Source organism: Pleurodeles waltl, chromosome 4_2 (genome assembly GCF_031143425.1).
Source record: "Pleurodeles waltl isolate 20211129_DDA chromosome 4_2, aPleWal1.hap1.20221129, whole genome shotgun sequence".
Taxonomy (NCBI): Eukaryota; Metazoa; Chordata; class Amphibia; order Caudata; family Salamandridae; genus Pleurodeles; species Pleurodeles waltl.
In genome coordinates this window covers 795304166-795324919 of record NC_090443.1, presented here as the reverse complement: position 1 = coordinate 795324919, position 20754 = coordinate 795304166, and the positions used below count along the sequence as shown (strand labels likewise).

The 20754-nt window shown below is 46.7% G+C and overlaps 1 protein-coding gene across 2 annotated transcripts in view; it reads left to right on the top strand.

Annotated features, from left to right (window-relative positions):
- The window catches only part of SRSF11 (serine and arginine rich splicing factor 11), a 235644-nt gene extending 215290 nt beyond the window's left edge, over positions 1–20354 (top strand). The window contains exons 11-12 of one of the 2 annotated variants that reach the window (XM_069232448.1): positions 18771–18927; positions 19025–20354. In XM_069232448.1, coding sequence (XP_069088549.1) covers positions 18771–18927; positions 19025–19213 — 346 coding nt within the window. In that variant the 3' untranslated portion in view covers positions 19214–20354. Of the gene's footprint in view, positions 1–18770; positions 18928–19021 lie in introns of both variants that reach the window. The other variant, XM_069232447.1, reaches the window with a different exon arrangement.
- The last annotated feature ends 400 nt before the right edge of the window (positions 20355–20754 follow it).

Sequence of the window (20754 nt, the reverse complement as noted above, 5' to 3'; positions counted from 1 at the left end):
TCACAAAATCCTGCCGCGCAAGGTACAACAATACCTGGGAGCCATAATAGACACATCAAAAGGAGTAGCCACTCCAAGTCCACAAAGAATTCGAAATTTCAACACCATCATACAACGCATGTATCCAACACAAAGGATACAAGCAAAGATGGTACTACAACTCCTAGGCATGATGTCTTCATGCATAGCCATTGTCCCAAACGCAAGACTGCACATGAGGCCCTTACAACAGTGCCTAGCATCACAATGGTCACAAGCACAGGGTCACCTTCTAGATCTGGTGTTAATAGACCGCCAAACTTACCTCTCGCTTCTGTGGTGGAACAACATAAATTTAAACAAAGGGCGGCCTTTCCAAGACCCAGTGCCACAATACGTAATAACAGATGCTTCCATGACAGGGTGGGGAGCACACCTCGATCAACACAGCATACAAGGACAATGGAACGTACATCAAACAAAACTGCATAAATCATCTAGAACTTCTAGCAGTTTTTCAAGCACTAAAAGCTTTCCAACCAATAATAGTTCACAAATACATTCTCGTCAAAACAGACAACATGACAACAATGTATTATCTAAACAAGCAAGGGGGGACGCACTCCACGCAGTTAAGCCTGCTAGCACAAAGGATTTGGCGTTGGGCAATTCACAACCAAATTCGCCTAATAGCACAATTTATACCAGGGATCCAAAATCAACTCGCAGACAATCTCTCTCGAGATCACCAACAGGTCCACGAATGGGAAATTCACCCCCAAATTCTGAACACTTATTTCAGACTCTGGGGAACACCTCAGATAGACTTGTTTGCGACAAAGGAGAACGCAAAATGCCAAAACTTCGCTCCAGATACCCACACAAAGAGTCCCAAGGCAATGCCCTATGGATGAACTGGTCAGGGATATTTGCTTACGCTTTTCCTCCTCTCCCTCTCCTTCCTTACCTGGTAAACAAACTCAGTCAAAACAAACTCAAACTCATATTAATAGCACCAACTTGGGCAAGGCAACCCTGGTACACAACGCTGCTAGACCTATCAGTAGTACCCTGCATCAAATTGCCCAACAGGCCAGATCTGTTGACACAGCACAACCAAAAGATCAGACACCCAGATCCAGCATCGCTGAATCTAGCAATCTGGCTCCTGAAATCCTAGAATTCGGGCACTTACAACTTACCCAAGAATGTATGGAAGTCATAAAACAAGCCAGAAGGCCATCCACCAGGCACTGCTATGCAAGTAAATGGAAGAGGTTTGTTTGCTACTGCCATATTAATCAAATACAACCATTACACACAACTCCAGAACATGTAGTGGGTTACTTGCTTCACTTACAAAAATCTAACCTGGCTTTCTCTTCCATTAAAATACACCTTGCAACAATATCTGCATACCTGCAGACTACCTATTCAACTTCCCTATATAAGATACCAGTCATTAAAGCATTCATGGAGGGCCTTAGGAGAATTATACCACCAAGAACACCACCTGTTCCTTCATGGAACCTAAATGTTGTCCTAACTAGACTTATGGGTCCACCTTTTGAACCCATGCACTCCTGCGAAATACAGTTCCTAACCTGGAAGGTGGCATTTCTCATCGCCATCACTTCCCTAAGAAGAGTAAGCGAGATTCAGGCGTTTACAATACAGGAACCTTTTATACAACTACACAAGAATAAGGTCGTCCTAAGGACCAATCCTAAATTTTTGCCAAAGGTTATTTCACCGTTCCATCTAAATCAAACAGTGGAACTTCCAGTGTTCTTTCCACAGCCAGATACCGTAGCTGAAAGGGCACTACATACATTAGATGTCAAAAGAGCATTGATGTATTACATTGACAGAACAAAAAACATCAGAAAGACTAAACAACTATTTATTGCATTTCAAAAACCTCATGCAGGAAACCCAATATCAAAACAAGGTATAGCCAGATGGATAGTTAAATGCATCCAAATCTGCTACCTTAAAGCTAAACGACAGCTGCCCATTACACCAAGGGCACACTCAACCAGAAAGAAAGGTGCTACCATGGCCTTTCTAGGAAACATCCCAATGCAAGAAATATGTAAGGCAGCCACATGGTCTACGCCTCACACATTCACCAAGCACTACTGTGTAGACGTGTTATCCGCACAACAAGCCACAGTAGGTCAAGCCGTATTAAGAACATTATTTCAGACTACTTCCACTCCTACAGGCTGATCCACCGCTTTTGGGGAGATAACTGCTTACTAGTCTATGCAAAACATGCGTATCTACAGCGACAGATGCCATCGAACTGAAAATGTCACTTACCCAGTGTACATCTGTTCGTGGCATCAGTCGCAGTAGATTCGCATGTGCCCACCCGCCTCCCCGGGAGCCTGTAGCAGTTTGGAAGTTACCTTCAACTATTTATATATGTATCATCTCAACCTTAAATAGGTGCATACTTAGTCACTCCATTGCATGGGCACTATTACTACAATTCAACTCCTACCTCACCCTCTGCGGGGAAAAACAATCGAAGATGGAGTCGACGCCCATGCGCAATGGAGACAAAAGGAGGAGTCACTCGGTCCCGTGACTCGAAAGACTTCTTAGAAGAAAAACAACTTGTAACACTCCGGCCCAACACCAGATGGCGAGCTATTGCAAAACATGCGAATCTACTGCGACTGATGCCACGAACAGATGTACACTGGGTAAGTGACATTTTCAATTCCTCCTCTTTTAAATATTCCCAATGTGCCAGACTGGATCCAGAAATTTTCAAATAGTGCCCCTGCATCTGGCAGGCAGCGTTGTGCAGCTACATGCCAACCAATTTTGGAAGTGACCTGCAGAGCCACATGTAGCGCCAACCCTGCGCGCTGATCCCAGTTCGTTTCTTTCTGCACCACTAGATGCAGATCCAGAGGAACTCGTTGTCCCTGAAGAGACTGTTACATACTAAAAATATTAGCTAATTGTAATCGGTGTGCAAGGAAAATGCCACCCTAGAACTGTAGGGTTTATTCTATGCAGTAACTTTTGTAAAAGAATGTCTGCAACAGATTGTTTGGGGCATGGGGTCAGAACATGATTTTCGGGCTTGCAGTAAGTGTGCTCAGATGAACCCTAAGGCCATACAGGACCACGAGGCGAAGCTTTAAGTCGCCAAGTTTTGGAAGACACCATGCTATGAATGTTCGAAAGAAAGGTCCTGTTCCCACAGCAGGCAATAATCACTGAAGTAGTTGCTTAGGTCTAAAAACAAATATAAGATGTCTAACCGGGATTCTGCACCTTCTTGCTGCTCCTTAACTCCAGAAAAGGCATGAGGACCTAAACATGCCTTTCGGTCTTGCTCCCAAATCTGATCTTCTCCAGAGCCAATTCTGAGACTCGTCCCAATACAAACCAAATTTTATGGCCTGTAGGCAGCCTTGCAGCAGATAGAAGAATTCCTAGAAGTCATCCTGTATATTTTTGGCACTCTACTGGCTCTGTCAGGTGCGCCTTTGGCCCCAAGGAACCCTGCCAGTGGGACCTCCCTTGGCGCAAGCTGGAACCACTGAGCCCACAGAGGGTTCTGCACTGGCTATGGTGCCAACACTAAAGACTTGTGTTGGACTTTAAAACATTGATTATAATGCTAGAGGATGGACCCACACCTGAGAGAGTACTTTTGGACTCTGAGTCAAACTTGTCTTGACCTCTGCTGAGTCCATGCCCCAGTTTCTCTGGGCATCAGCCCTTCAGCAACCTGTTGGAAACTGATAAATTACCTCTAACTCGTGGTCTGGCACATGTTCTTCCTAACCTTTTCACTATAGATTCAGATATTTACCAATATGATTACTGGGTCGAATTGGTTCCTCAGTTATACTAAGGACAATTGGTATGAGATCCTAGAAGATACCAGTGGCACCTCTAGACACTAGATTTGTCTCTCCTCCTTGCTTTGCCACAGAGGAAAGTGCCTCCTTCACTGTAGTGATACGGAGGGCGGAAGAGGTGCTTGTCCTCCAACTGGAGGTGCACAAACCAAACCAAACCACATGCACACAGCCACTGCTACCTTTTAAACAGGCTCTAACAGACACCCTACTCGTAACATAGGCAAAGCAATGCTGTGGACCTCCTGATGGTCGGACAGTAGTCCATTGCCCTTATCCAGGCAACCTGGCCTTTATAACCCAACATCAAACACCTTAAGAGCTTAGTGCAGGTGTCTACCAGTAGGATCAACCAGAGTATACTTCCCACTACTTCTCTGTACTGTGAATCCAATCTCATAGAATCCTTTGGCAAGCATGTTTTTCATTAGCCAGTCTTGTCCTGCACTCAGTTAATGCAAACTGCCTACTAGACTGCTGTTTGCATGCTTTTTGGGGCTCTGTGACCCTGATAAAGACATCAGACCTTTACTCGCACATCCCAGTCAGAACTGCCATTTCTTCATGTAGTGAGGACTTTACGCTACTGACTACTTAGGTAGGGCAATCGGCTTCTCTGGAGACGTCCTCCTTAATGGGCATGCCTTTTTTTGGTGAGAGGGTAGACACTGCATTTGCAGTTCGTCCCTTCTCTGGCTACAGTAGGGTACAGTAATACTGTTAACATCAGCTGACGCAACTAATTCAGCAGGCTTCCTAACCATTTTGTGGTAGATACCATGGATTCTAAAGACAGCTTGGACATCAAGGACAGTGTGCAGCCCCATGGCTTTGCCCCGCCAGTTACTGCGGCTCCAAAATTGCTTTAGTGTGCACTTCCAGATACATGACCACCCTGTCAGAAGCTAGATCTGGCATTTACTCCCAGAATGGCAATCATTCTGCTCAGACAATTTGTAAGGAAATACCTCCTTGGCATGGTTACCCCCTAACTTTTTGCTTTTGCTGATGCTAAGTTAAGATTTGAAAGTGTGCTGGGACCCTGCTAACCAGGCCCCAGCACCAGTGTTCTTTCCCTAAACTGTACCTTTGTCTCCACAATTGGCACAACCCTGGCACTCGGGTAAGTCCCTTGTAACTGGTACCCCTGGTACCAAGGGCCCTGATGCCAGGGAAGGTCTTTAAGGGCTGCAGCATGTCTTATGCCACCCTGGGGATGCCACACTCAGCACATGCACACTGCCTCACAGCTTATGGTCTGGGAGTTTGTCAAACACAAACTCCACAGTTCCATAATGGCTACACTGAAAACTGGGAAGTTTGGTATCAAACTTCTCAGCACAATAAATTGCACACTGATGCCAGTGTGCAATTTATTGTAACATACACCCAGAGGGCATCTTAGAGATGCCCCCTGAATACCTACCCATCTTCTAGTGTAGGCTGACCAGTTTCTGCCAGCCTGCCACACACCATACATGTTGCTGGCCACATGGGGAAGAGTGCCTTTGTCACTCTGTGGCTAGTAACAGTCTGTACTGGGTGGAGGTGCTTCTCACCTCCCCCTGCCGGAACTGTAACACCTGACGGTGAGCCTCAAAGGCTCACCCCTTTAGTAACAGCGCCCCAGGGCATCCCAGCTAGTGGAGATGGCCGCGCCTCCGGCCACTGCCCCCACTTTTGGCAGCAAGGCTGGAGGAGATAATGAGAAAAACAAGGAGTCACCCCCTGCCAGTCAGGACAGCCCCTGAGCTGAGGTGACCCCTGCCTTGAGAAATCCTCCATCTTGAGTGAGTTTGGAGGATTCTCCCAATAGGATTAGGGATGTGCCCCCCTCTCCCCACAGGGAGGAGGCACAAAGAGGGTGTAGTCACCCTCACAGTAGCCATTGGCTACTGCCCTCCCAGACCTAAACACACCCCTAAATTCAGTATTTAGGGGCTCCCCAGATCCAAGGAAATCAGATTCCTGCAACCTGAAGAAAGGAGGACTGCTGACTTACAAGCCTGCAGAGGAGGAAGACAACTGATTTGGCCCCAACCCTACCGGCCTGTCTCCAACATTGAAAACCTGCTCCAGCGACGCATCTGACCGGGACCAGCAACCTCTGAAGCCTCAGAGGACTGCCCTGGACTGCAGGACCAAGAAACTCCTGTGAACAGCAGCCCTGTTCAAAACCAGCTACTTCTTTGCAACAAAGAAGCAACTTCCAAGGACTTCACGTTTCCCGCTGGAAGCGTGAGACTCTACACTCGGCACCCAATGCCACCGGCTCGACCTGCAGAAAACCAGCACCTCAGGGAGGACTCCCTGGCGACTGCAAGCCTGTGAATAACCAGAGACGACCCCCCTGAGCCCCCACAGCGACGCCTGCAGAGAGAATCCAGAGGCTCCCCCCTGACCGCGACTGCCTGTAACAAGGGACCCGACGCCTGGAACCAACACTGCACCCGCAGCCCCCAGAACCTGAAGGAACCGAACTTCGACGCAGGAGTGACCCCCAGGTGACCCGCTGCCTTGCCCAGGTGGTGGTTGTCCCGAGAAGCCCCCACTGTGCCTGCCTGCACCGCTAGAGTGACCCCCCGGGTCCCTCCATTGAAACCTGTACAAAACCAGATGCCTGCTTTGCACACTGCACCCGACCGCCCTGTGCCGCTTAGGGTGTGTTTTGTGTGCCTACTTGTGTCCCCCTAGTGCTCTACAAAACCCCCCTGGTCTGCCCCCTGAGGACGCAGGTACTTACCTGCTGGCAGACTGGAACAGGAGCACCTCTGTTCTCCATAGTCGCCTGTGTTTTGAGCACCTCTTTGACCTCTGCACCCGACCAACCCTGAGCTGCTGGTGTGGTAACTTTGAGGTTGCCTTGAACCCCCCAGCGGTGGGCTGCCTATGCCCCAGGACTGAGACTTGTAAGGGTTTTACTTACCTCCCCTCGGGAGTTCTTGGTCCTATTAGATGCAGGGTAGTCCTCTGAGGCTTCAGAGGTCACTGGACCCTGTAAAACGCGTCGCTGGAGCAGTTCTTTTGAAGTGGGGAGACAGGCCGGTAGAGCTTGGGCCAAAGAAGTTGGTGTCTCCGTCTTCTGTGCAGGGTTTTTCAGCTTAGCAGTCCTCTTCTTCTTAGGTTGCAGGAATCTCGTTTCCTAGGTTCTGGGGAGCCCTTAAATACTAAATTTAAGGGTGTGTTTAGGTCTGGGAGGGCAGTAGCCAATGGCTACTGTCCTTGAGGATGGCTGCACCCTCTTTGTGCCTCCTCCCTGAGGGGAGGGGGGCACATTCCTATCCCTATTGGGGGAATCCTCCATCTGCAAGATGGAGGATTTCTAAAAGTCAGTCACTCCAGCTCAGGGCACCTTAGGGGCTGTCCTGACTGGCCAGTGACTCCTCCTTGTTTTTCTCATTATCTCTCCTGGACTTGCCGCCAAAAGTGGGGGCTGTGTCCAGGGGGCGGGCATCTCCACTAGCTGGAGTGCCCTGGGGCATTGTAACACCAAGCCTGAGCCTTTGAGGCTCAATGCTAGGTGTTACAGTTCCTGCAGGGGGAGGTGTGAAGCACCTCCACCCAGAGCAGGCTTTTGTTTCTGTCCTCAGAGCACAAAGGCCCTCACCACATGGGGTCAGAAACTCATCTCTCAGCAGCAGGCTGGCACAGACCAGTCAGTCCTGCACTGAACAATTGGGTAAAATACAGGGGGCATCTATAAGATGCCCTCTGTGTGCATTTTTTTATAAATCCAACACTGGCATCGGTGTGGGTTTATTATTCTGAGAAGTTTGATACCAAACTTCCCAGTATTCAGTGTAGCCATTATGGAGCTGTGGAGTTCGTTTTTGACAGACTCCCAGACTATATACTCTTATGGCTACCCTGCACTTACAATGTCTAAGGTTTTGCTTAGACACTGTAGGGGCATAGTGCGCATGCACCTATGCCCTCACCTGTGGTATAGTGCACCCTGCCTTAGGGCTGTAAGGCCTGTTAGAGGGGTGACTTACCTATGCCATAGGCAGTGTGAGGTTGGCATGGCACTCTGAGGGGAGTGCCATGTCGACTTAGTCATTTTCTCCCCACCAGCACACAGAAGCTGGCAAGCAGTGTGTCTGTGCTGAGTGAGGGGTCCCTAGGGTGGCATTAAGACATGCTGCAGCCCTTAGATACCTTCCCTGGCATCAGGGCCCTTGGTACCAAGGGTACCAGTTACAAGGGACTTACCTGGGTGCCAGGGCTGTGCCAATTGTGGAAACAATGGTACATGTTAGGTGAAAGAACACTGGTGCTGGGGCCTGGTTAGCAGGGTCCCAGCACACTTCTCAGTCAAGTCAGCGTCAATATCAGGCAAAAAGTGGGGGGTAACTGCAACAGGGAGCCATTTCTTTACCGGAACCCTTGGACTCTGTGCATGCTATTTCTTACTTTGAAATAATACATACAGAGCCAACTTCCTACATTGGTGGATCAGCGGTGGGGTACAAGACTTTGCATTTGCTGGACTACTCAGCCAATATCTGATCACACGGCTAAATTCCAAAAATTGTCATTAGAAACTGATTTTTGAAATTTGAGCAGGCCTTACAGCCCTAAGGCAGGGTGCACTATACCATAGGTGAGGGCACCAGTGCATGAGCACTGTGCCCCTACAGTGTCTAAGCAAAACCATAGACATTGTAAGTGCAGGGTAGCCATAAGAGTATATGGTCTGGGAGTCTGTCAAACACGAACTCCACAGCACCATAATGGCTACACTGAAAACTGGGAAGTTTGGTATCAAACTTCTCAGCACAATAAATGCACACTGATGCCAGTGTACATTTTATTGTAACATACACCCCAGAGGGCACCTTAGAGGTGCCCCCTGAAACCTTAACCAACTACCCGTGTAGGCTGACTGGTTTTAGCAGCCTGCCACATCCCAGACATGTTGCTGGCCACATGGGGAGAGTGCCTTTGTCACTCTGTGGCTAGTAACAAAGCCTGTACTGGGTGGAGATGCTTATCACCTCACCCTTGCAGGACTGTAACACCTGGCGGTGAGCCTCAAAGGCTCACCCCCTTTGTTACAGCTCCACAGGGCATTCCAGCTAGTGGAGTTGCCCGCCCACTCCGGCCATGGCCCCACTTTTGGCGGCAAGGCCGGAGGAGATAATGAGAAAAACAAGGAGGCGTCACTGGCCAGTCAGGACAGCCCCTAAGGCAACCTGAGCTGAAGTGACTCTGACTTTTAGGAATCCTCCATCTTGCAGATGGAGGATCCCCCCAATAGGGATAGGAATGTGACTCCCTCCCCTTGGAAGGAGGCACAAAGAGGGTGTAGCCACCCTCAAGGACAGTAGCCATTGGCTACTGCCCTCCCTGAACCTAGGAACTCAGATTCCTGCAACCTAAGAAGAAGAGGACTGCTGAGCTGAAAAACCCTGCAGAGAAGACGGAGACACCAACTGCTTTAGCCCCAGCTCTACCGCCTGTCTTCCCCCCCCCCTTCTGAAGAAACTGCTCCAGTGACGCTTTCCCCAGGACCAGCGACCTCTGAATCCTCAGAGGACTGCCCTGCTCTAGAAGGACCAAGAAACTCCCGAGGACAGCGGCCCTGTTCCCCAAAGACTGCAACTTTGTTTCCAAAGAAGCAACTTCAAGACAACTGCGTTTCCCGCCAAAAGCGTGAGAATTGCAACTCTGCACCCAACTCCCCCGGCACGACTTGTGGGAAAACAACACTTCAGGGAGGACTCCCCGGCGACTCCGAGACTGTGAGTAACCAGAGTTGCGCCCCCCCCCCTGAGCCCCCACAGCGACGCCTGCAGAGGGAATCCCGAGGCTCCCCCTGACCGCGACTGCCTGACTCCCAGATCCCGACGCCTGGAAAAGACCCTGCACCCGCAGCCCCCAGGACCTGAAAGATCGGAACTCCAGTGCAGGAGTGACCCCCAGGAGGCCCCCTCCCTTGCCCAGGTGGTGGCTACCCCGAGGAGCCCCCCCCCCCCCCCCCTTGCCTGCCTGCATCGCTGAAGAGACCCCTTGGTCTCCCATTGATTCCAATTGAAAACCCGATGTGTGTTGGCACACTGCACCCGGCTGCCCCCGTGCTGCTGAGGGTGTACTTTCTGTGCTAACTTGTGTCCCCCCCGGTGCTCTACAAAACCCCCCTCGTCTGCCCTCCGAAGACGCGGGTACTTAGCTGCTGGCAGACTGGAACCGGGGCACCCCCTTCTCCATTGAAGCCTATGTGTTTTGGGCACCACTTTGAACTCTGCACCTGACTGGCCCTGAGCTGCTGGTGTGGTAACTTTGGGGTTGCCCTGAACCCCCAACGGTGGGCTACCTTGGACCCAACTTTGAACCCTATAGGTGGTTTACTTACCTGCAAAACTAACAAACACTTACCTCCCCCAGGAACTGTTGAAAATTGCACTGTCTAATTTTAAAATAGCTATATGTGATTTATGTGAAAGGTGTATTGTAAGGAAATGCCTCCTTGGCATGGTTGCCCCCTGACTTTTTGCCTTTGCTGATGCTATGTTTACAATTGAAAGTGTGCTGAGGCCTGCTAACCAGGCCCCAGCACCAGTGTTCTTTCCCTAACCTGTACTTTTGTATCCACAATTGGCAGACCCTGGCATCCAGATAAGTCCCTTGTACCTGGTACTTCTAGTACCAAGGGCCCTGATGCCAAGGAAGGTCTCTAAGGGCTGCAGCATGTCTTATGCCACCCTGGAGACCTCTCACTCAGCACAGACACTCTGCTTGCCAGCTTGTGTGTGCTAGTGAGGACAAAACGAGTAAGTCGACATGGCACTCCCCTCAGGGTGCCATGCCAGCCTCTCACTGCCTATGCAGTATAGGTAAGACACCCCTCTAGCAGGCCTTACAGCCCTAAGGCAGGGTGCACTATACCATAGGTGAGGGTACCAGTGCATGAGCATGGTACCCCTACAGTGTCTAAACAAAACCTTAGACATTGTAAGTGCAGGGTAGCCATAAGAGTATATGGTCTGGGAGTCTGTCAAACACGAACTCCACAGCACCATAATGGCTACACTGAAAACTGGGAAGTTTGGTATCAAACTTCTCAGCACAATAAATGCACACTGATGCCAGTGTACATTTTATTGCAAAATACACCCCAGAGGGCACCTTAGAGGTGCCCCCTGAAACTTAACCGACTGTCTGTGTAGGCTGACTAGTTCCAGCAGCCTGCCACACTAGAGACATGTTGCTGGCCCCATGGGGAGAGTGCCTTTGTCACTCTGAGGCCAGTAACAAAGCCTGCACTGGGTGGAGATGCTAACACCTCCCCCAGGCAGGAGCTGTGACACCTGGCGGTGAGCCTCAAAGGCTCACCCCTTTGTCACAGCCCAGCAGGGCACTCCAGCTTAGTGGAGTTGCCCGCCCCCTCCGGCCACGGCCCCCACTTTTGGCGGCAAGGCTGGAGGGAACAAAGAAAGCAACAAGGAGGAGTCACTGGCCAGTCAGGACAGCCCCTAAGGTGTCCTGAGCTGAGGTGACTCTAACTTTTAGAAATCCTCCATCTTGCAGATGGAGGATTCCCCCAATAGGGTTAGGATTGTGACCCCCTCCCCTTGGGAGGGGGCACAAAGAGGGTGTACCCACCCTCAGGGCTAGTAGCCATTGGCTACTAACCCCCCAGACCTAAACACGCCCTTAAATTTAGTATTTAAGGGCTACCCTGAACCCTAGAAAATTAGATTCCTGCAAACTACAAGAAGAAGGACTGCCTAGCTGAAAACCCCTGCAGAGGAAGACCAGAAGACGACAACTGCCTTGGCTCCAGAAACTCACCGGCCTGTCTCCTGCCTTCCAAAGAACTCTGCTCCAGCGACGCCTTCCAAGGGACCAGCGACCTCTGAATCCTCTGAGGACTGCCCTGCTTCGAAAAAGACAAGAAACTCCCGAGGACAGCGGACCTGCTCCAAAAAGACTGCAACTTTGTTTCAAGGAGCAGCTTTAAAGACCCTGCAATCTCCCCGCAAGAAGCGTGAGACTTGCAACACTGCACCCGGCGACCCCGACTCGGCTGGTGGAGAACCAACACCTCAGGGAGGACCCCCGGACTACTCTTCGACTGTGAGTACCAAAACCTGTCCCCCCTGAGCCCCCACAGCGCCGCCTGCAGAGGGAATCCCGAGGCTTCCCCTGACCGCGACTCCCTGAAGGACCGGACTTTCACTGGAGAAGTGACCCCCAGGAGTCCCTCTCCCTTGCCCAAGTGGAGGTTTCCCCGAGGAGGCCCCCCCTTTCCTGCCTGCAGCGCTGAAGAGATCCCTTGATCTCTCATAGACTAACATTGCGAACCCGACGCTTGTTTCTACACTGCACCCGGCCGCCCCCGCGCTGCTGAGGGTGAAATTTCTGTGTGGACCTGTGTCCCCCCCGGTGCCCTACAAAACCCCCCTGGTCTGCCCTCCGAAGACGCGGGTACTTACCTGCAAGCAGACCGGAACCGGGCCACCCCCTTCTCTCCATTCTAGCCTATGCGTTTTGGGCACCACTTTGGACTCTGCACCTGACCGGCCCTGAGCTGCTGGTGTGGTGACTTTGGGGTTGCTCTGAACCCCCAACGGTGGGCTACCTTGGACCAAGAATTGAACCCTGTAAGTGTCTTACTTACCTGGTAAAACTAACAAAAACTTACCTCCCCCAGGAACTGTGAAAATTGCACTAAGTGTCCACTTTTAAAACAGCTATTTGTGAATAACTTGAAAAGTATACATGCAATTGAAATGATTCAAAGTTCCTAATGTACTTACCTGCAATACCTTTCAAACAAGATATTACATGTTAAATTTGAATCTGTGGTTCTTAAAATAAACTAAGAAAATATATTTTTCTATAACAAAACCTATTGGCTGGATTTGTCTCTGAGTGTGTGTACCTCATTTATTGTCTATGTGTATGTACAACAAATGCTTAACACTACTCCTTGGATAAGCCTACTGCTCGACCACACTACCACAAAATAGAGCATTAGTATTATCTCTTTTTACCACTATTTTACCTCTAAGGGGAACCCTTGCACTCTGTGCATGCTATTCCTTACTTTGAAATAGCACATACAGAGCCAACTTCCTACATGTATATGTTATTTTGATTATTCAAAGCTCCTAAAGTACCTACCTGCAATACCTTTCATTTGGAGTATTACATGTAAAATTTTAGCCTGTGGTTCTTAAAATAAACTAAGAAAAGATATTTTTTTCTATACAAAAACCTATTGGCCTGGAATTGTCTGAGTGTGTTCCTCATTTATTGCCTGTGTGTGTACAGCAAATGCTTAACACTACCCTCTGATAAGCCTACTGCTCGACCACACTACCACAAAATAGAGCATTAGAATTATCTAATTTTGCCACTATCTTACCTCTCAGGGGAACCCTTGGACTCTGTGCACACTATTTCTTACTTTGAAATAGTATATACAGAGCCAATTTCCTACACATCCTAACAGCTTCTGACCCTCTTTTTTTTTTTTTTTTTTTTTTTTTTTTTTTTAATCCACACAGATCACTTACAGTTTACTTAGTAATCTATCTTTTAGGAATGATGGCTTCATGCATTGCCATAGTGCCCCACGCCGGACACCATATGTGCCTAATCCAGGCCATCCTCTCAGGACAGTGGTCATAAGTGGAGGGGTGGTTGTAATATCTAGTGATGATAATGGTGTGTGATGAAACAGCAACAATCATTTGTGGAGCCAACACTTTGTAAACCCAATTCTGAAGGTGACTCATCACAGAGGCATCTCTAGTCAGCTAAGGAGCACATCTCAAGACCCAACAGTCCATGGTCTGTGGCCACCTCTTGAACAAGGTCTCCACATCAACCACTTGGAACTGTTAGCCACTTATCTATCTCTCTCTCAAAACCTTTTTCCAATAGATTCAACGCCAAGTAGTATTGGTGCGTCCAGAAATTTTCTACCTCTGAAAGCAGGGGGGGGGGGGGGGGCACATACTCCCCTCAGCTGGTATTGGCACGGAGAATTTGGTGTTGGCTATGCATCACCAAGGTCCTCTAGCAGAGCATCTTCCAGGAGTGGACAACAACTTTACAGACCTGCTCAGGAAGACACAGCAACAAGTCCACCAATGGGAAGGCCACCCTAGATATAGAACTTTTCACCTCATAGAAAAATGCAAAATGCCCAGACTTCACTGCCATGTTTCCACATCCCTAGTCCTTGAGAAATGCTCTATGAATCAGCTGGTTAGGGATCTTTCAATACAGTTTTCCTCCTCTCCTACTGATGCACTATGTGAAACTGAGACAGACATCACTCAGTCCTCATCCTGGTGGCTCAAACGGGAGCCAGACAACCATGATTCTCTACCCTTCTGGAGATGTCCATTATCACTCATGAGGAGCTCCGCAACTGGCTGGACCTTCTCACACAACTACGCAAAATCAGACCCCAGGCAGCTCAACCTAGCATTTTTGCTCCTGAAGTCCTAAAGTTGGTTGTCTTGGTATACCTCAAGAATGCATCATTATACTCCAGAAAGCCTGTAGGCCACTTTGCGCACCTTTTATGCTGTTAAGTTGAAGCATTTTGTTCACTACTGTCCTGCAAACAACATTAATCCCCTTACGCCTGTTACAAAACATTAACTCCTACATTTACAAAGGTCTGGGTTAGCTTACTCTTCAGTTCGGCTACACCTAGCTGTTATTGCTGCATACATGCAAAATAGGGAACAATCACTCTTCAAGGTCCCTAAAATTGAAGCTTTTATGGAAGACCTTACATGGGTCATTCCACCAAGGGAATCTCCAGCCGCACTCAGGATTATCAATATTGGTCTCACCAGACTGATGGGACCCCTTTTTAAACCACTACTTTCATGTTTGCTCCACTTTTTCTAGGTAGGCTGCTTTCTTTGTAGCCATCATGTTGGTCAGAAGTATTGGTGAGCTATAAGCCCTCACACTGGAAGAATCCTTTTTCCAGTTTCCCAGTGACTGTGTGGTTCTTGGAACCAATCCTGCATGTTGACCATGGTGGTCTCCGCATTCCACCTTAAACATTCGAGCTCCTAGTCTTTTTTTTTTTCCCACAAATTGGCTCTGTAGCTGAGAGCACGCCACACTCTGGCTGTTAACTGTGCTGTTAAATATTCCATAGATTGGAACAGGTCTTTTTATAGCTTTCTCACATCTCCTATTTTCAAGGCAGGCAAACCCATATGGATTGTCAAATGCAACCAGTTAAGCAAAAGCTAAAAGAATCCTAATTTCCGATCCCAGGCCCGTAAGCAAGGTGCTACTATTACTTTCCTTGTGGGAACACACCCATTGCGGGCATTTGTAAGGAAGCCTTGTGGTCCACTCCGCACACATTTATAAATCATTATTGTGTGCACATTCTTGCACTGCAGCAAGGTAGCATTGTCCAAACTGTCCTAAGTACCGTTTCAGACTTCTGCTCCCTCCACTGGCTAGCCACCGCTTACAGGAATACTGCTTTATAGCCTGTGCAGAGCATCTGTATTTACAGCCGTGCATGCTACAAACAGATTAAGTTACCATGAGAATTTGTTTGTTGCATGTAGTGGTGTAGATCAAGAAGCACCCACCGTCCTTCATGGAAGCCAGCTGTTTTGTGTGCATTTTTTTTGTTTACAGATCTCACCATTTTCCCCATTCCTCTTTTTGTACACACATGGTCACTAGTCTATTCTTCTCACTACTTCATACTTACTTTCACCCACTGTGCAAAAAATGATCTAACAATGGAGTCTGCCCAAGCACATTTGCAGCCAAAGTAGGGGAGGAGTGACTGCAACCTTGTGACTCGATAGACTTCTTAGAAGAAAAATAAGTTGCAAATGTCCAAGCCCAACACTGGATGGTGGGAGTATGCAAGGCATGTAAATCTACAGCACTTCATAGATCAAACAAATACTTGCAGGATACTCCTTCTCCTTGTTGTTCTATCCTAGTCTATGGCTACAAGTTTTTGAAGATATGGATTTGCTTCAGAAACCAAGGATGGTTGCATGGAAAATCCCCCGCACTACCTATGGAACCCCTTCCTGATGCCACGTAACACAAAGCAGCACAATGCGCTCCATTACTTTTTTTTTTATCAATTTGCTTTGTTGAATACCCAGAAAGGATTTTGCTTTGGGTATGCATAAAAAGTTACACAAATACTAAATCTTTGTCAACCTAGACAATATTTTTTTTTGTGATATCTGGAAAATACACACCAACAAGCATTCCCAGTACATGGGCGTACACTTTCCCAGTGTATTAGGACCAATTTTTCCTTAGGGAGTGCAGTCGCGAGTGGAAAACGATTAATTTCCGAAAACAACCTGGTGGAAGCAGGCCCTTCGATACCAAATGAAAAGGTGTATTACAAAATGCAGCAGCAAGATAGTTGGACAGGAGGGCATTTTTAGAACCAAGCAAGCCTGTCTTGCCTTCCATCTATGCGAAGGATGGAAGCCCATAGGTGGTATTCTGAGGCCATGGAATCGAGCATGAAGTAGACCCTCTAGCCTTGAAGTCCTTAGGACCACAATTTGATGCAGAGATCAGAATTGAGGGAGGAACAGCTCATGCTTCAACTACTGCATGTCCTTGACTTGAGGCAGAAGGTAATTTTTATCCCTGCGTCCCCCAGGAAGGTCTTCACCCGACCTCATTCTCAGGATCACATACACCCCCCCTTTACAATCCCAAAGAAACAGACGCCTTTAAAGAGCAGCTCTCCTTTCAATCAATCCCTCACGTTCCTAGAAGGGTTATGGACAGGACCACATGTCCACCACTACTGTCCTCTGACCCTAGGAGACCTTCTCCATGCTCTTTCATCTCCCTAACCTCACGCCACTCCAGTGTCTGCTCATACTCTGACCTGGGGAACCCTTATCTCCCTGGTGACCCATATTATGAATCCAGGGATGGGGATGACATTTGAGGAGACTGCTCGGTTGATCCTACTTGCGGCCCAGATCCAAAGCCCCCCGATGACACTAAAGCTTATTGTACTGTACTCCAAAGCATTCTCAAATCTGCCACAGAGATTTTTAAATAGCCGGTGAAGACTATGGTAGTTAGAGCAAGAAAGCGTTCCATGGCAACTGAATATGCTATAAAACTTGCTGATGAAGAGCAGTTGCAGAGAGCAAAGTCTAGCACACTGAGTGGTGTCCATGCTCCTCAAGCTAGTGTTCACCACTAGTGCCAAACAACCAACTGCCAGCCCATTTGATCTAATCCATCTTGAGGTCAGTTTTAAATGCTATCACAGGGAAAGTGTACCTCAGCTAAGGAAGGGAGTGGCATTGCAGAAGCTAGTGCATCTTTTTCAGTAAGAACTTAACCTTCCTATAGGAACGGTAATATGATTGTTGGGGATAATTGCTCACTGCAGCACTGTCTCGTGAGGCAGTGGTCATAAGTGGACGTTCACTGGGAGGATCTGGTGTTGGTAATGACCATAACTTATTGCACACTTTTTTGGTGCAACAGCAGCCACGTGTTGCTCAGCAAATATTTCCTCAACCTACTTCTGTGGGTGACCATTGACCTGGATTCCTCAGTCATCCTCAACCACTTGAACTGTTCAGGGTATCTGGACCCCCACAATATCAGGGGTGTCTTCCTGCTTTCACTTTTTAACATCAGTAGTAATAGATTCTTATGCAGTACACCAAGTGTTCTCACAAGGTTACAGTTTTTAAAATATGTCTTATGTTTGCACACAATAACACAATTGCAAGGTGTCATTGATTCATGGGTTATTGGTGAGCATCCATCAGGGGTAGGAGTGTCTTATGACAGATGGGTCTTTATTAATGGCCGCAATTTAAACGTCAAAAATCAAACTAACTTCTCTAACAATAATTAGATAAAAGGGGTTGCGCTATTCCATCTTCAAAACAATTGCGTAACCCTTATTTGTGAAGAAGCTGAGTTAGTTCAGTGTTGGCGCCTGGGAGTTTGCACAACCACCCATTTACAGACTTTGTTTTGAGGTGCTGCAGTGCTATACAGCTGCTAAGCACCCTAAGATTCAAAGTACCACACGTAGATGTGTTGCTATGACAGGCATCTTTTTCTTTTCTGCTGGCAGACCACACCAGTGCCTACTTCAATCACCCACACTACATCATAACAAAGGCAGCTAATGCGATCTCACAAATGCATGTTCGAGTTTTTGAGATTTTTTTTTTTTTTTTGGGGTCTGCAACTGACTCTCCATCTGGACCAGTAATCTTTAGAGTGCTAATACTCCATTTACTGAGAAGTCTCTGGTAATCAGTTTGCTTTTTTGGTTGGCAGTATCCTTCAAATTGAGAGTGGAATGATGCAGTAGCTATGGTAAAGAAAAGTTACTTGCCTTCAGTACCTCTAGAGCTCTTCATGTTTCACTTGTGTCCACACTCCATTAACCATTTTCCCATTGGCCAACTCGAAGGTAATGCTGCTAGTGCTTCATATTTTGAAATGATGGCTGATATGTGCAGGCAGTGCTGTCAGTGTCCTTGTGAAATAGACGTTTAAAAAAATATAATGAGACCAATAAACACTAACACACGTTTGTCAGGCAACAATGGGCTGTATCCTTAATGGCTTTGAAGCAAGAATAAGTCAGTTGCGTTATGAGCATTACATATGGAACTTCCTAAAATTCCTTCTTTTCTCATTGAAACTCACATTGACATCGATGTAATCTAAAGTCTGGTTTGAACTCTTCCAAGTCAGTCTGGCTTTATGCAAGAGTATGCTTTTAGCAACCAAGGATAAACCTGTTTTTGCGTTCTCCAGACCTTGTCTTTCTTACAACTGCATGATTCAAAAAATCTCTTATTAGTCTGTGTTTATGGTTTACTTTGCTCTTGTTTTCATTGAACTTTAAAATATTTGTCATCTTAGGCATAAAAAGGAGAAAAGGAAGGACAAGGATAAGGAAAGGGATAAAGATAAGGAAAGGAGCAGAGATGAAAGGGAGAGATCAACCAGCAAGAAAAAGAAGAGCAAAGACAAAGAGAGGGAACGTGAAAGAAAATCAGACAGTGACAAAGATATAAAAGTAAGTTAAATACAATTACAAACAATCCTTTTGTTAAAGTTTGTCAACTCAATAGGGGTTTGAAGCTAACTTCCCTTGCTTTTGGTTTGCAAAGCAGGTTACAAGGGACTATGATGAAGAAGAACAAGGATATGACAGCGAAAAAGAAAAACGTGAAGATGTATTAGTATCTGAATCTTGTTCCCCCAAAGTGGGAGAAGCAGTGCAAGCAGTTGCAGAGGCTGTGAAAGAATCCAAAGTGAACGGAGATGATCATCATGAAGAGGATATGGATATGAGTGACTGAATAGCTGCAGACATGCGTCAGTGTCATTCCTGTGTGGATTGTTTATTTGTTCTTGAACTGGATATGCACAGCTCTTTTTAAACATGTCTAGATCGCCTGCTATTAAAGTTATTTGCATCACTGTCTTAATAGAAAGTGGCACATGGATAACATTTCTTGTTTTGGCCAAAGGATGGATGAGCCAAGCAGTTTACTAAACCTGATTATGCTTCAAGCAAGTTAAAGGTTGCATGTGTCAATGGCAGGCATGGGTTGTTAATGTTTGATATCACTAGTAGTTCAGTTCAACAGTAGTGTTTTCTAGAATTTGATTCACCACAGAAATAGGTATATAAGGAATTCACTGCCTGCATGTTGAACAAGACATCCACATAGTTAATGTTTGCTCTAGGAAAATTGTACAACATGATGGATCTACTTCAGGGTCTTGTGTGTTTTTGTGAGAAATTAACAGTCCTTACATCTGGAAAACACGTGATTTTTGTAGATCTTTATTTTAGCCTTGTGCTAAACTTCTGTTGTGTTTTTTTTTCGGTTTTTTTCTTTGAGAGGTTAAAATGCACTAACGTGATGGTTAATTCAGTTACTTGGACAAAGAATTTTTGAATCTGTGAAGTCCTTTCATACACATTCAAACATGTTTCCATAAACTTTAAATATGGTTTTATTTTTTCTGCCAGAAGTTGGGATTTTTTTGACATTTGCTTAAAGTGCATTGCCACAAATGGGGCAGTGGTGTACGTAGCACTACTAGATAAGAAAGAATGTGTGATCTTTCAGAGCCCAATAATACTGTTTATTTTTCTGTTCTGTGCTTTGTGTAAAATATAGAAGTGCATTTTAAACTGCCCTTGTATGGTTTTTAAAGAGTCTGTTGATAATGTACTTTTTATTTGGTCCCAAGTTGTATAAACTAATTAAATTTGTGTTACTGTCTCTGCATTTGACTCTTATACCACAGCGATATGTTATATGCAAAGTAGTAATTTGGCTGTTTTCCTAGGTTAAAGAGTTTGAGTGTTTTACTTTTGTTTGGGAGAGAAACAAAAGTAGGCTGCAGTGTGTGCCATGTTGATGTACAGTTTCTGAAGTTTGTTTTACAAAAACTTTCATAATAAAAGCCCATAATCTATCCCTTTAACGCCTGTAAACTTGTTGCATCTGTTGTGTAGATTGTAGATGTGTTTTGTGTTTATCGTTTTGTGAAAATACTTTTTATGCACTAGATACAAAAATTAAATGCCCACGTGATGTAATTGGTGCGTTGCTCTATGGGAATTTTAAGTAGCAGTTTGTTTTATCACACACAACTTGCAGGTGGCTAACCATAAAGTTTGATGGCATGTGTGGCCTTAGATACACATGCTCTGCATACTTCTGCCATCTAGTGCTCGGTCCAGAAAGTTGCAAGTTCTTTTTGTTCGAAATGTCTTTCGAACCAATAGGCATAGTGACTCCTCTTGCTGGTAATGCACATGGGCATTGACTCAGTCATCAGATTTTCTTCCACCATTTGGTCCAGTTGTGTTTTCACTGTGCTC